At 41.6% G+C, this 14101-nt stretch overlaps 1 protein-coding gene across 3 annotated transcripts in view; it reads right to left on the bottom strand.

Moving 5' to 3' along the window:
* Positions 1-14101, bottom strand: part of LOC121959790 (tenascin) — a 67854-nt gene that overhangs the window by 21151 nt on the left and 32602 nt on the right. For all 3 annotated transcript variants that reach the window (XM_088070804.1, XM_042509279.2, XM_088070805.1), the window contains 8 exons: positions 9635-10197; positions 6957-8270; positions 5817-6080; positions 3751-3866; positions 2739-2892; positions 1295-1564; positions 256-441; positions 75-164 (listed from right to left, as the gene is read on the bottom strand). In XM_088070804.1, coding sequence (XP_087926930.1) covers positions 75-164; positions 256-441; positions 1295-1564; positions 2739-2892; positions 3751-3866; positions 5817-6080; positions 6957-8270; positions 9635-10112 — 2872 coding nt within the window. In that variant the 5' untranslated portion in view covers positions 10113-10197. The remainder of the gene's footprint in view (positions 1-74; positions 165-255; positions 442-1294; positions 1565-2738; positions 2893-3750; positions 3867-5816; positions 6081-6956; positions 8271-9634; positions 10198-14101) is intronic.

The raw sequence follows: 14101 nt of genomic DNA, 5'->3' as shown, positions 1-14101 counted from the left end.
CATGGTCGTCTGTGTGTTTATGTTGGGGTGCTAAGGGCGAGCGTTTGGACAGCTGCTCGGCCCGTGACTCTCACCAGTTGCTGCATTTGTAGTAGCGGGGAGGCTCTCTCTCTCGTTCTTCACAGCGGTCACACCGATCCCGTACTCTGTCCCTGGCTTTAGTCCTGCCACACAGAGGGAGAGAGGGAATATGACGCCACATGATATGACTAACACAAGTCATGTGTGGTCTTTTAATATATGTTTGACCTTCACCTGTGATTGTAGCTTCTGTGGTGGCTCCTGGTCCTCGTGGGAACACCTCCTCACCATGAGTCGCTCCAGAGATGGGACTGTATTTCACCCGATAGCTGCTGACATCGGCCTCACTGTTGGTCCACTCTAGAGTGATGCTGTCGTCAGTCTGGGACACTGCCTGCAGGTCCTTGGGGGCGTCCAGGGCTGATAAAGGTGGATAAATATAATTAAATATCATACCAGAAGTTTTTTCTGCTCACAAACGTAAGATTCGCACATAGAACATATTATTCTACTCTTGATTAAAAATTGGGCATCTTCAATTTGGAGTTTGCAAACTGATGTAAGCACAACCCAAATCATCCTAAAATATAAAATACACCCACACACCAGCATGTTCTGCGATACTATATGGTTTTACTGTAGCTGTTTGTGGTGTTTACATACATGCGCTCTATGTGAAATTCAGAGCGTATGAGTTGTCTGCACACGGATGTCAACATCAAGCAGTTAATGATGCTAAACAACGTCAACAGTACTAACAGAGCTGATTGTGTTAACCAGGTGGAAACAGGAGGGTGGGCGCTACACTTCCTTGGTGACGCTGTCCTGATATCAGCGGTAACCGGTGTATGAGCTCAGTGCAGAGCAGCAGCGTTGAGCTCGCCAGTGGGATACACAGATGCACTAAAGTCACGTTGCTCTACTGGGTATTTGTGGAGCAGGACGGGGTATGTGGGATTAAATTCAAATAAACTGCAGAGTGTGTGTTCACGCTAATGAAGCAACATGTCAGTCAGTGCAACACTGTGGCTCACTGATGGGTTTCCTATTGTTTTTGGATGACAATGGTGCACTATGTCATATAGATAGAAGCTGTATCAGGCCCTGATAGACAGAAAACACTTGTTAGTTGGATACATTTATTGTTTTGATCCTTTCATGGGTTTTGATGACAATACAAAAAATATAGAATATGCAAACCATACATATAGTGGATGCACCTTTAAAATAACTGAAAATACAAAATCTGCACTTACTGCCTTTACAAGCCTACCTGTAGTGAATGTGGTGGTGGCGGGGTCACTGGTGAGTTCTCCGCTCCTGGAGATAAGCGTCACCTTGTACTCAGTGTCTGGCCTCAGCCCGTCGATGCTGTACTGCTTGTCTGGAGGGGAAATCTCCACACTGGTTTTATCTGAGGGGTTGGAGGTGGGCCCGTAAAATATGGTGATTTTGTCCATGGGAATCACCGGCTGAGACCAGCCGACCAGAGCTGAGGAGTCTGTCACGTCCTTCACCTCTACCTGCCGGGGGCCATCAATCTCTGTGGTGAGGCAGAAGTGAAAAGATGCATAAGAAATTGCTTCCATTTCACTGGGATGATCAAATGGTGTAATGTTGATCAAATTATTGAGGCCAAAGGACATTCATTTTTGAAGTGCTGAAGAAACAATGTCCAGCATTGAGCTGATGAGTTGAGAAAATGTTGCACTTTTCCATCATGTTTTGTTGGGGTTTTTTTTAAACAAAGAAGTGTCGGCAAAGTTGTTCTCAACCATCAAAAATTTAATCCATCTATGTGGGAACAATTTAGCTTCTAACGGTGAAATTCACAAATCAATCAAGACAGAATCCGAGTGGGTGTGAGACCAAGATGTTTTTTTAGCCTTTACACAAAAAACAGCATGTAAGATTTAACTTGGCTCTCTCATACGACAAAGCAGTAACTTGGATTAAACACAGGAAAGGCTATTCTAAAAAAAATGTAATGCGATTCCCTTTCACTCGGAGGTTATGTTTACTACCTGATTATCCTCCTGTGTTTACATGTGGAGGAAACATCTTTTCTCCGTGTTTTGAAGCTGTGCTGAAAGGACCTCTGAGGGTAAAAAGGGTACGAAAGGTTTAACTTTACTCCTATCATTCATGTCTGGGAGCTGCCTCTAGTTTCAGCCTGCACAAATAAATGACATCAGGAATAAAACAGCCCGATACCCAGGGAGTCCATCGACACCCACTTGTAAACGGAATGGTTTTTCCACGCACAATGAAAGTTGTTTGGCCTGGCGTGCCTGATCGATTGCATAAGCAACTGGACGATTTACAACAGCGTAACGTATGGAGTAACACTGCAATAAAAGCTTCAGTAAGAGGAGGACAACCGCTAAGGGGAAGATTAAGTGAAAACGAAAAAAACTATTACATGGTCACGCTAGGATGACATGCAATGTGTCTGAATTATTACTCTTTAGCTAAAAATCTGTTAGATTGGACTACGGAGCCAGCAGGGATTTCCTGTTATTACTCTTCTTTTCATTATGGAATTTCACTCTTTGACATTTATGTATTTTTTTTGTCATGTGCTAGAGTGAAGTGAAAATACCAAACTGCTAATAGCTGCCAGACGGAGCAGGAAATGACCTAATCATACCACCCTGAGCTATTCTTAGGTAGAAACTTCACTCTGAATAAATGTTTGTTAAGAGTTTGAGACTCACTCGTAGTGACTTTTTTGGATGTTGGGGGTCCTCGGGTGTTGTTCTTGATTATGTTAAGAGAGACTTCATACTCCTGTCCGGGTCCAAGGCCTGACTGGAGGAACTGATTTTGAGAAGGTGGAAGGGTGGTCACCACTTTTCCATTTTCTTCTTTCTGCAAGGACACAAAATGCATAAACTACTGTAAAATGTAACCTTAATTCCTCACTCAATTAAGTTTACGTTCAGCTGGTTGGTATTTAGATTTCTCTCATGCCAGATTATTTTAACAAGTCCAAACTAATGATATTTTAACTTAAAGGGACAGTTGACTCCAAAATTAAGAGTGCATATTATTCTCTTACTGGTAGAGCTATTTATTAGTCTAGATGGTTTTGGTATGAGCAGCTGAGTGTTTGAGATAGTGGCTGGAGAGATTTCTGGCTTCCCTCCAATATAATGGAATCAGAGAGTGCCATCTTCCTTTAAAAGTGTTTCTGATTTCCAGGACACTTAAGGAATCAGGATATAGAAAGTTTGGAACTATGCTGCATGCAAAAAACTGAGCACTGATCTGATCTGTGTATGCATGACACAGCAGCTGTCAGTTTACACAGCGCGGGAGAACGTGTGAGATGACAAACTACATCACACGGTCCATTATCAAAACTAACAAGAAGGTCAGGAAAGAACATTCAAATTTAAAAATGGGTCAAAACTCTGCAGCAACTGCAACATTTAAACGAGGCCTCTGACTTATCAGCTGGCACAGTCATTTCCTCTCAAAGAATTACTGGCTGGGATTGGAGGCGGCAGATTTACCAGCAGGTCTATGACATCCAGACTTGCCCTCACTGGGGGATTTTTTTCCCCATATGTCAAAGCAATTTTAATGGTTAGCACTGAAATAAATCCATGTTTTGCTGAAACTTCCAATATGCTGGCATAACTTTTATCACCTCTCACTTTTTCCCCCCAGTCGCTTATATAATAGAATCCTGGGCGAGACTTTAAAAGTGATGGGTAGACTGACCGTGTTGCGGAAATAGATCTCCCAGCCATCAAAGGAGATGTCCAGCTGGTCCCACTCCACCTCCACTGAGGTCTCTCTCACTGATTTGAACTTTAACCCCTCTGGCTGTGGAAGCGCTGCAAAAATGGAATCAAAAATAAACATTATAGCTAAACCACAGCAACCTTTTTATGGGTACTCAGAACGGTGACATGTAACTAAGTACAGGTATTCTACTTAAGTACAATACTATATATATATATATATATATATATATATATATATATAATTATAATTAAGTACAATTTCAAGGTAGTGCAGGCCTGTTTCGACCTCTGCATGTCATCATTTGTGACCTTTTCATTATTTCCAATTGTTGTTGACATTTTATTTTGGAGTGCCAATATCGCCTTCCTGTTCATCCTGTTTTTTCCCAATTTTCCAACAGTACTCAACACATTTTTTTTATCCTGGTTTGAGTAAACAGAGCAAGCAGTCATCCCTTTTTTCCAACAATTCTGAGATAGTCAAACTTGAATATTTCCATTTTCTGCAAGTTTATGCTTCAACTTTTGGAATATTGCAATTTTACACTTGTTCGACAACTTTAGTTACAAGTTTGATTTAGATTAAAGCTGTAGTTAGCAACTTTTATTACAAAAAAAAAAACTTTTGTCATATTTGCTGAAACTGTCACTGTATTCACACAGCACTAAATGAGACAGACAATCTGTGAAAAAAATCATACTCCTCTGCCTACTCTATTGCTTTCCAGCACTTTTAATGGCCTTACTTACTATAAGTGAACGAAGACAATCAGTCAGAGCCGAAGCGTCTCTAAAGCAGCTGTCAACCATGTCAATCACCGCTGATGAGCTGCAGTCTAACTGTCAAACTATGCAGCGCTGATCAAATATGAATCAAGATTCTGTTATTGTACTGTATACTTCTTGCCTGATGTATTCATATTTTAGTGTACTATTTAGCTATAAAATGAGAAAGTCGTTGTGGCCGGTGGGAAGTTCTTAGTACTTCAAGTGACTATTTTCATCATGCAACTGGGACACTAAACTTCTCATTTAACAGATAAACAGTACACTAAAATATATTTCTGAAAGCATTTCTAAAAACATATCCTGAAGGTCCTGGCTCATTAAATATGAATCAAGATTCTGTTAAAACATTGCCTATTTCTCACCTCAGATGTTTTCAGTAACAAATTTTATTGTACTGTTTAGCTGTAAAATTGCCTGTGTGCAATGCTCAACATTATCCAACATTGCAGCCAGGTCACAAACTTTCTAATTTTACCGTAAACTAAAACATGTTTCTAAAAAACATTTGAGGTGAAAAATGGGCAATGCAGTGACAGAATCTTGATTCATTAGATATGAATCACGATATTCAATCAGTGCTGCCTTGTTTGACAGTTTGACTGTAGTTCACAAGCAGTGACTGACATGATTGACATCTGTGGTAGAGACTCCTCTGCTGTGATTGGTTGTTTTTAATGTGGTGTGATCTGATCCTTGTAAATACAACTAGAGGTAGTAGTAAGAGGAGGAGAGACATGATGTTTTTCAGACTATCCATCCTATGTACTTCATTCAGAATACAGAGTTTCAGCAAATAATTTTTTTTTCTAAAAGTTACCAACTGTAGCTTTTAATGATACAAAAATTAATGCACTCAAAATGGCAATTATGAGGTAATATTATGGATTAAAACAAAACGTTATCACTCTCTGGGGGGAAATACACACACTACCAAGTAGCATAGAAAATAGGTCAAATGAGCTCCACTTTTACCAGCTGCAACATTAAAGTGATGAATATATTAATGCACCAATAATTACAATCCAGTCATAAAAAAAACATTATGAGAAAATGGGTCATTCTGCATATAGTCCTTTTGCTTTTGGTAATCTAAGATGATGTCTAAATTGATGCTGACTCTTTGTACTTTTACTTGTAAAAGAGTATTGTTACATTGTGGTATTGTCACTTTTACTTGACTGAAAGTTTTGAACACTTTTTTCCACCAGTGGGTATTGACAAAAAAATAGCATGGAGATAATTGGGATGTACCTGTGGCCACCCTGGCGCTGACAGGAACACTCTTCTTGTTGCTCAGAACCGCATAGACCTTGATCAGGTACTCAAGGCCAGGTTCAAGCTCTCTGACGGTGGCAGCAGTTTTGTCTCCTGTCACCGTGAACTCCATTTGAAGACCACCTGGTTGGGTGGGTACGTACGTCACAAGGTACTCGGTCACCAACATCTCGTTGTTCCAGCTAAGGTCCACTGTGTCAGTGGTGACCTCGCCGACAGTAAGGTCCTTTGGAGGAGACACTGGAAAAAAAAAGAAAAAAAAAGCATAGGAACTGTGCTGAGGATGTTGTCTTGATGAGTTTCTCATGCCTTCAATCACACCACACAGACAGAGCTAATGAAAACTCCAGAGCCACATCTGGCCGTGGCGTGAGGAACTGCCAAAAAAGTGTGAACAAAGTGCAGACACACAAACCAAAAACCTCTTTATATTCACTGACATAGTTTCTCTAAAGATGAGTGGTGAGTGAAATTTGAGAACAGGAGGAAATGACATCCCCCCTGGTTTGATTTTATAGTACAGCTAGTTAACACATGGAAACTTTAAGGATCTGGGAACTGCCAAAACCTTTTATTCTGTGTTTCTGCAAAGAGCTGAACAAGGGTTATGATATTGTAGCCCTAGTTCTATTAACATAGCCAGAGACCTCTACTGGACTCCTTGGGTAAAGTGAGGAGCCCATGTGAGATAGAACAAAGGTTATGCTTCGTAACTCTCATTCTAATAGCACTTGAGAAGCCTCTTTTGGAATCAAAGATATTCCATAACAGAAGTCAACTCATTACAAGCTGCAAGAGGTTAAAGAGCTCCAGCAGCTTTTGTAGTTTTAGGAACAACTTTATTAGATCTATGTGTTTTAGCCTTCATCAGGGTCATCCATGATGATCCTGATGAAACCAGCATGGCACAGACACAAGAAATTAATCTAAAGTGGGCTGATTTAGTTTATTCACTGTCTCTGCTGGACTGTTTGGGCAGAGGGTGGAGCATGTATAAGACAGAAGAATAGACATTTTTTTTGTATTATTTTAACCCAAGTTCTATTAATATACAAGGGGCCTTCTACCTAAACATGGAAGAGGGTGGAGCCTGTGGGGGACAGAACCTCTTCTTACCTTCTGAGCAGTCTTCTCCAATGTATCCCTCATCACAGACGCACTGACCGTCCACACAGCGTCCTTTGTCCTGGCAGTTGTTGAGGCAGCTCAGCTCCGCACAGCTTTCCCCTTCATATCCAGTCTCACACACGCACCTTCCATTGATGCAGCGCCCCCTGTTGTTGCAGTTACCTGGACAGGCCTGCACAGAGCAGTCCTCTCCCGAGTAGCCTTCCTGACAGATGCACTTGCCGTTGACGCAGTGACCCCGGGCTAGGCAGTCATTGGGACAAGCTTTTTGACTGCAGTCCTCCCCGGAGAAACCTTCATCACAAACACACTGTCCATCAATGCACCGGCCGCGGTTTTGACAGTTGTTGGGGCAGCTCAGTTCGGCACAGTCCTCACCGGTGAAGCCTGCATGACACACACAACGTCCAGCAACACACTCGCCACGACCATAGCAGTTTGAGGGACAGGTCCTGACGCTGCAGTCCTCACCAGCAAAGCCTTCTTCGCACACACACTGGCCGTTAACACAGCGTCCCCTCTGTTGGCAGCTGTTTGGACAGGAGAGCTCAGAGCAATCCTCTCCCTGGAAACCGACATCACAGTCACACTGTCCGTTTATACACTGGCCTCGATTGTTACAGTTGTTCAGACACGCTAACTGGCTGCAGTCTGCGCCTTGGTAGCCTGGATCGCAGATACACATCCCGTTGAAGCACGTACCTCTGCCGTTACAGTCGTTGAGGCACGTGAGCCGAGAGCAGTCCTCTCCGCTGAAACCAGCGGCGCAGACACATTTGCCATCCACACAGAAACCGTTACCATGGCAGTTGTTGGTGCAGGTGCGTTCGCCACAGTCCTCCCCCGTGTACCCCTCATCACAGTAGCAGGTGCCGTTCTCACAGCGTCCACGGTCGTAGCAGTCTTTGGGGCAGATGAGCTCAGAGCAGTCGGAGCCAGTCCAGGGTTCATCACACACGCAGTCTCCGTCTTCACAGTGTCCGCGGCCCAGGCAGTTGTTGAGGCACTTGGTTTGAGAGCAGTCTTTACCGAAGAAACCATCAGAGCAGATGCACACACCACCCACACACTGGCCGTTTGCTCCACAGTCCACAGGGCAGACCTTGAACATGCAATCTTTTCCGGTGAAGCCCTCGAAGCACTCACACTTTCCATCAACGCAGCGTCCTTGTCCCTGACACTTATTGGGACACTCAGGTTCAGAGCAGTTGGGTCCCTTCCAGCCAGGCTCACACACGCAGCCACAGGTGTCAGTGCTATAGTTTCCATGACCGTTGCAGTAAGGTTTGGTTCCCACGGCACCTTTAATAAGAAAATAATTTTTTGTTGATAATCATCACTGTGGTATTTTTTTTTGTAACACAGCACCATCAGTTTTATGTTTTTTAAAAACATATCATCTTGAAAATTTCTGCCATTATTCACATTCTTGAGAGTTAGATGAGAAGATTGATCCCACCCTAATGTCTGAGCATGATATCGATCTTCTCATCTCTACATTAAATAAAATAAAAACAAAAAAAGCTTATTTCCCAAAATGTCAGTCTCAATTCTAAGCCCAGTGCGTAAGATTTAAGGGGATTTAACGGCAACTAGCACTGAGGATTGCAGATTGCTACCAGCTGAAACATCTCCTGGTTAGAATTCCTTCTGTTTTTTTATTGTTTGGGTGGTTTTCATCAGGAGCTGAAATATCCACATAGGTCTCTTTCTCTCAAAAACAAGCAGATCAGGTGATTAAAACCACTAAAACACTGCAAGCACCGGCAGTTTGTTACTTGCAAAACACGTAGGACAGACAGCCTGCTAGCCTAGCACCTGTTAATGGGTGTTCACCTTTTGTCTCTGATTCTTAGGATTGAGACATTCAGGAGTTTTTTTATGGGTAGCTGAATTATCTGCCTACACAATGCAATACAACTTTAATGTCAGTTTCCTCAGACAGCCCTGCTAAAGAAATTCACACAAGTTAGACAATTAATTACACAAAGCAGCACATCACATAAAAGCATACCAAATACAGATGACCATGGACACATCATTAATTTCCTCAGATTCCAATCTGAATCAGCAGCACATTAATTTTTGTTTAGCAACAGGATAGACAGATGTATAAACAATTTTTGTTGTGTTTAAACTGAGGGACTGAACTGCCTGTTGGAGGTTCAGAATTTGGTATTCTCTGATAAAAACATGTGAGGGGTCAGCGGAAATGCTAATAGAAACATGAATGTCCCTATTTAGAGCCATTGTTTTGTTTGTCCATTCTGGGCTAATTTTAGCGTATTCTAAGGTTACAAAAACACAATGATTTTTATTTTCAGGTGATTACACATTAAAGAAAAGATACTCATTATATCTCATCTCTGCCAATAGATCTCCCTTAACCCTACACACTGGACCTTCAAGAGTGCAACTACTAGAAAAGACGACTTCCTACAGTCATTGATATTCAGCAACTGTATGTCATGGCATTTCAGCCCAATAAAGCCCCATTCAAACTGGAGAGTTGTTGGGAGTATTACTCCCCCACAATGAATTCCTTAACTCCTCAACAGATGAATGGAACAGATGTGCTATGTGATATTCTTAGTGTAGCACTTTATAGAGAAATATTTAAGGCTGTGATCTACATTCCAGACAAAGCATAACAAAATCACGCCTACCTGTGACCTGGGCACTGCAGCAGGATCCATCAGTGGTGCACTGATCTCTCAATGCTGAAACCTCTCCCTCGAGCATCTCCAGCCGGCTCATGAGGTCTTTGAGGCCCGGCAGGTCGTCGCTACAACCACAGGCCTGTCGAGGTATGTTGATGCGGTGGGTGAAGACGATCTGGTTCTCCCCATCGAGGGTGTGCTCAGTGATGTGATGGCCTGAAGGGACTGCTGCATCTTTGGGAAGGAGTTTCGTGCTCTCTGGAGCATCCAAGTCCACCGAGCAAAGGGAACTGGCAGGAACATTGATGTTATAGACGTGGTTGAAAACCACAGGACGGTCCGCGTTCGGTAAGGTGATATTCTTGTCTTTAGGGGACTCCAGAGTCTGTCGTCGGTGCCGTAGGATTTTCTTCACGAGCCCAGCATTTGATACGCTGAGCAAAGCAGTCAGCAGGAGGCAGCCCAGAACGCCTCGTATACCCATGCTAGATGTGGGGCGTGGATTTGATTAAATAAATATCGGTTTGAACCTCTAACTAAAGGCCAATCGTCATTAAGGGTGGAGGTTTCTGTAAAACAGAAAGAAAATGGTTCATCACACAAATGCAATTTTGTTGTATTGCAAGAACTGCAATGATTTGTCCATATAAAGAAAGATAACTGACAACTATTTGGGTGGTTGATTAATCGTTTACGTCATTTTTCAATCTAAATTGCTGATGGTGCTTTTCTTGAACTGACATTATTGAAATCAAATATTTTGAAAGTTTTAATAAGGTCAGACAAAACAAGACATTTAATGGTTTAACTTTGTGTTCTAGGATAAGGTATATATATATATAAATATATATATATATATATATATATATATATATATATATATATATATATATATATAGATATAGATATATATATAAATATACACCTTATATTCAAACTCTGTATTTGACCCATTCTAACTGAGCAGCTATTACAACAACCAGCAACTAAGTGCAGTGGTTTTATGAATAGCAACGCCAGAATTATTCATAGTCCCTAAAATGCATCATTTTCTTTTGATGCGAGAAGAAACTCAAACATGAAGAGTCTGAGAATCATTTACCTGCAGTGCTCCTTATGAAACAATGAGCTGCTATGAAGCTACCCTATGACAGCTTTTTTCCCCATTTTTTGGAAATTTTACTGCATTTTTCCAACTCCCAGTACAGCGCTGAAACAATCGCATTCAAATGTATTCAACGGAACAAACAGCAGAGGTCAGTCAGAGGATCCCTTCACACAAGACTTTTTTGTATGTGCGAGGGATTTTTTCACGACTTGTGCCAAGTGTTACCTAAGTCACTGCACTGACAACAGAATACAACAAACTAGAGCCCTGCATTGGGATTGGGATCTCGCAGGTCCTGCGTGATCCAACCCAAATCATGCGAGAGTGGGCAGTGTTAACGTTGTTGCAGGCGGGGGCGGGCAGTCAAAAAATAAACAGCAGGTCCCGGGATTCCTAGCAGGATGGAGACACCGAGTGGAGTTGAAAAGAAAATCAGTTTTGTTTTTCGTTGTATTGTTGTATCTCTAATAAGAAGCTACACCAACATCTTTTTAAAGATCAGCTTAGTGTGTGATTAGAAAAGAGTCGAGTAGGAACAAAACTGATCAGCGCAGATGAAAGCCCACACACTGCCACCTGAGTCGGGCTCTTTGCACAAGTTACCGGGGTATTTGTGTAACATTAACGAGCAATGCAGCTCCGCGTCTGGCACTGAGGAGATGAGAATATTTTTAAATTGTATACCGGACCAAAAACAGCTAGATTAATGTGGTGCGCAGAGTCTCATGTTCACATGTATTTTTTTCCATGCAGAATCATTCACAGCATGCTGAGGACAGCTGGGAAGAACAGCTTGAGCCATGAGAGAAAAAAGATGCTGCAAATGATTTCATGTATAAACAGCAGAGGCAAAAACACAGTTTTGCATAATGCAAGTTTTTAAGACAAGATAGTGCTTCAGCTGGGAGTGGAGGGGTGGTGAGAAGATTCAAGTAGTTGATGAGAAAACACTAAATAAGGTGGATAATAAAGTATAATTAAGGTGGATAATAAAGTATAATTAAAATGCTGAACTGAGAAATCATTAATTAGAGATAAGGTAATGTACAGTTTAAATAGAGAAGGATCTATTTGTGGGTGCAAGCGGAAGTGGATACACATATCCGGGTGCAGGTGGGAGTGTGCAGGAGTGGGAATAAGAAAACATTTCAGCACAGGGCCAAAACAACAAACCACTGTGGGTATCGGGTTTAAAATGTAGTGATATTATTCATCTCTGTGTGATATGGCTACAATAAACAAACCGCTGTTGCTTTGCTAATTATCTTCGCATTTGCACAAATTTTAAAAGGTCAACAGACCAAAAAGTCAGACTGATTATCACATCAGATTTAATTTCCACCTATTTCTTGTAGAGTTAACCAGAGAAAACAGTGTATGCTCTACTTCATTTAAAAAAAAGGCTTTAACACCAAGCCACAGTTGTTTTGGCACATCAAGTTCTCTCATGGCCGTTTACAGTACACCCACCTATTAGCCAAAAAGCCTGAAATATATAAGAGAGTATACCCACTTCCTACTCACCAACGTACCCATCTACCTAGAAGTACACCCACCTCATCAGCTACTACTACTGCATCCGAAGGATTCCTTTTCACCTACAATGACTTCATGAACTGGACACTAAGAACGCTAAAATTTGTGGGAGCTAAACTAGAACTAATAAGAAGCTTATTCCTCAGCGTGGGAAAGCCTGCTTGTATTGCAAAGTGCTTAAGTTTCCAAAGGATCTCAGTAAGCACTGCAGCATACTGAAAATCAATAGAAAGGCCCACAGGCTAACTGACATGTGCTGTTTGTGTGCTCTGGGCTCTTCCTCACAGGATGTATGCCCTCAGGATCATGTCTGCTGCTGTGTCTGGAGGTTTTACAGACCTCTAAAAAAGGGGCTGCATCTCTGTCAGTGATGCGGGATTTCTTCCAGATTTTGTGATTGGTAGCGGCTGATAGATGCTTGCGCATGCAAACCAATGAAAAATGATTTCCAGAGGTGAATCGGTCATGTAGTGATAGCTACCATGAGACATGTGGTGCACACGCATTCAGATTCTCATGAAAACTTCCGGAAAGTATTTATTGAGACAAAGCTGATACTTGGCTATCAGGTAATGAAAGTAGATGTTTAACAACAGTTCAGCTTTGGTGTTTGTTGCATCTTAATATAACCATGACTACACCTGCTTGATTTATGAATAGGACATATTTTATAGGCTACTCCAGATGTACAAAATCAAAGCGGATCATGGCACCCTGATCATAAATCCAAGCTTACGTTCCAGTCTACACCTATTAAAATGCAATGAAAAACAGTGTAAGACATAAAAAGGCCCACATATGATGAGTTCCACAACAGGAAAGGAAGGAGAAGAAACTGGTAATAATGAAGAAGAATAACAAGCAAAGACATGTTGGAGAAAAGCATATTAGGGGTTGTCACATAAGGAAAGAAAAAACAAACCTTTATATCCTAGAACAAAATCAATAATTCAGCAACTTATCCACATTCAGACATATCTTACACCATAAAATGACCAAAATATGAAGAAAAAAGGCTGAAAATACTCAAAATTTGCCCACAGCTTTGCCTCTTACTGCACTCTCAATATTACCACCCTTTGGCCCCACATTTAACGGATTAATGTAGCATTCATAAATACGTTAAAGAACGTTTAAGATATAAGCTGTGATCACGACTGGTAAACTCTAAAATTCCTAATTTGACACTTAGTGCAGAAGTGCCTGAAAAACCAACCAAAGATGGACACTTTATATCAGCTGTACACCTACATTCAATGTTATTACACCAACATTTAATATAGTGTCAATCCACAATATTTCACAGTAATTATGCAACTGCCTCTTGACATGAACACTGCTAAACTCATACCAAGACAGGTGTAAAGAGCCTGTTTATACCTGGTAGTTGCATGTGTCACTGATCTGACACACTGCCGACATTCCCTATGCTACAAGGTCAAAGGGCCCTGCACACAGTTATTACATCAACATGCTCGCTAGCTGCCTGCAAGTTATGTTAGCGGCTGTGTCGCAACAGCGGAAATATCACTGCCAGCAAAATTCAAAAGGTCAAAGGCACAACGGGCAGTCATGCATAGGGCTAAGTATTGTTCTTATTTTTTTATTTTCAAGAAGAAATTAATTTTCTTCATTTGCCTTTTCTGCTCTATTCAATGCCCATTATGTGAACGGAAGCATTTAGTTGCATAAATTGTCATCACCACTCCCTACCAGTGCACAAATTACTACAACACTATCAAATACACTGTGCTCGGCTGCACAACACCACAGAGTGTATAGACTGTAGCTGCTGCTGTATGACAATTCGAATGTGAACGCTTGCGGTG

The sequence above is a fragment of the Plectropomus leopardus genome, chromosome 20 (genome assembly GCF_026936395.1).
Source record: "Plectropomus leopardus strain MGB_pleo_1.0 chromosome 20, ASM2693639v1, whole genome shotgun sequence".
Classification (NCBI taxonomy): domain Eukaryota; kingdom Metazoa; phylum Chordata; class Actinopteri; order Perciformes; family Serranidae; genus Plectropomus; species Plectropomus leopardus.
Note: the sequence above shows the minus strand (reverse complement) of the source record. Positions and strands in the feature narration are given on the sequence as shown.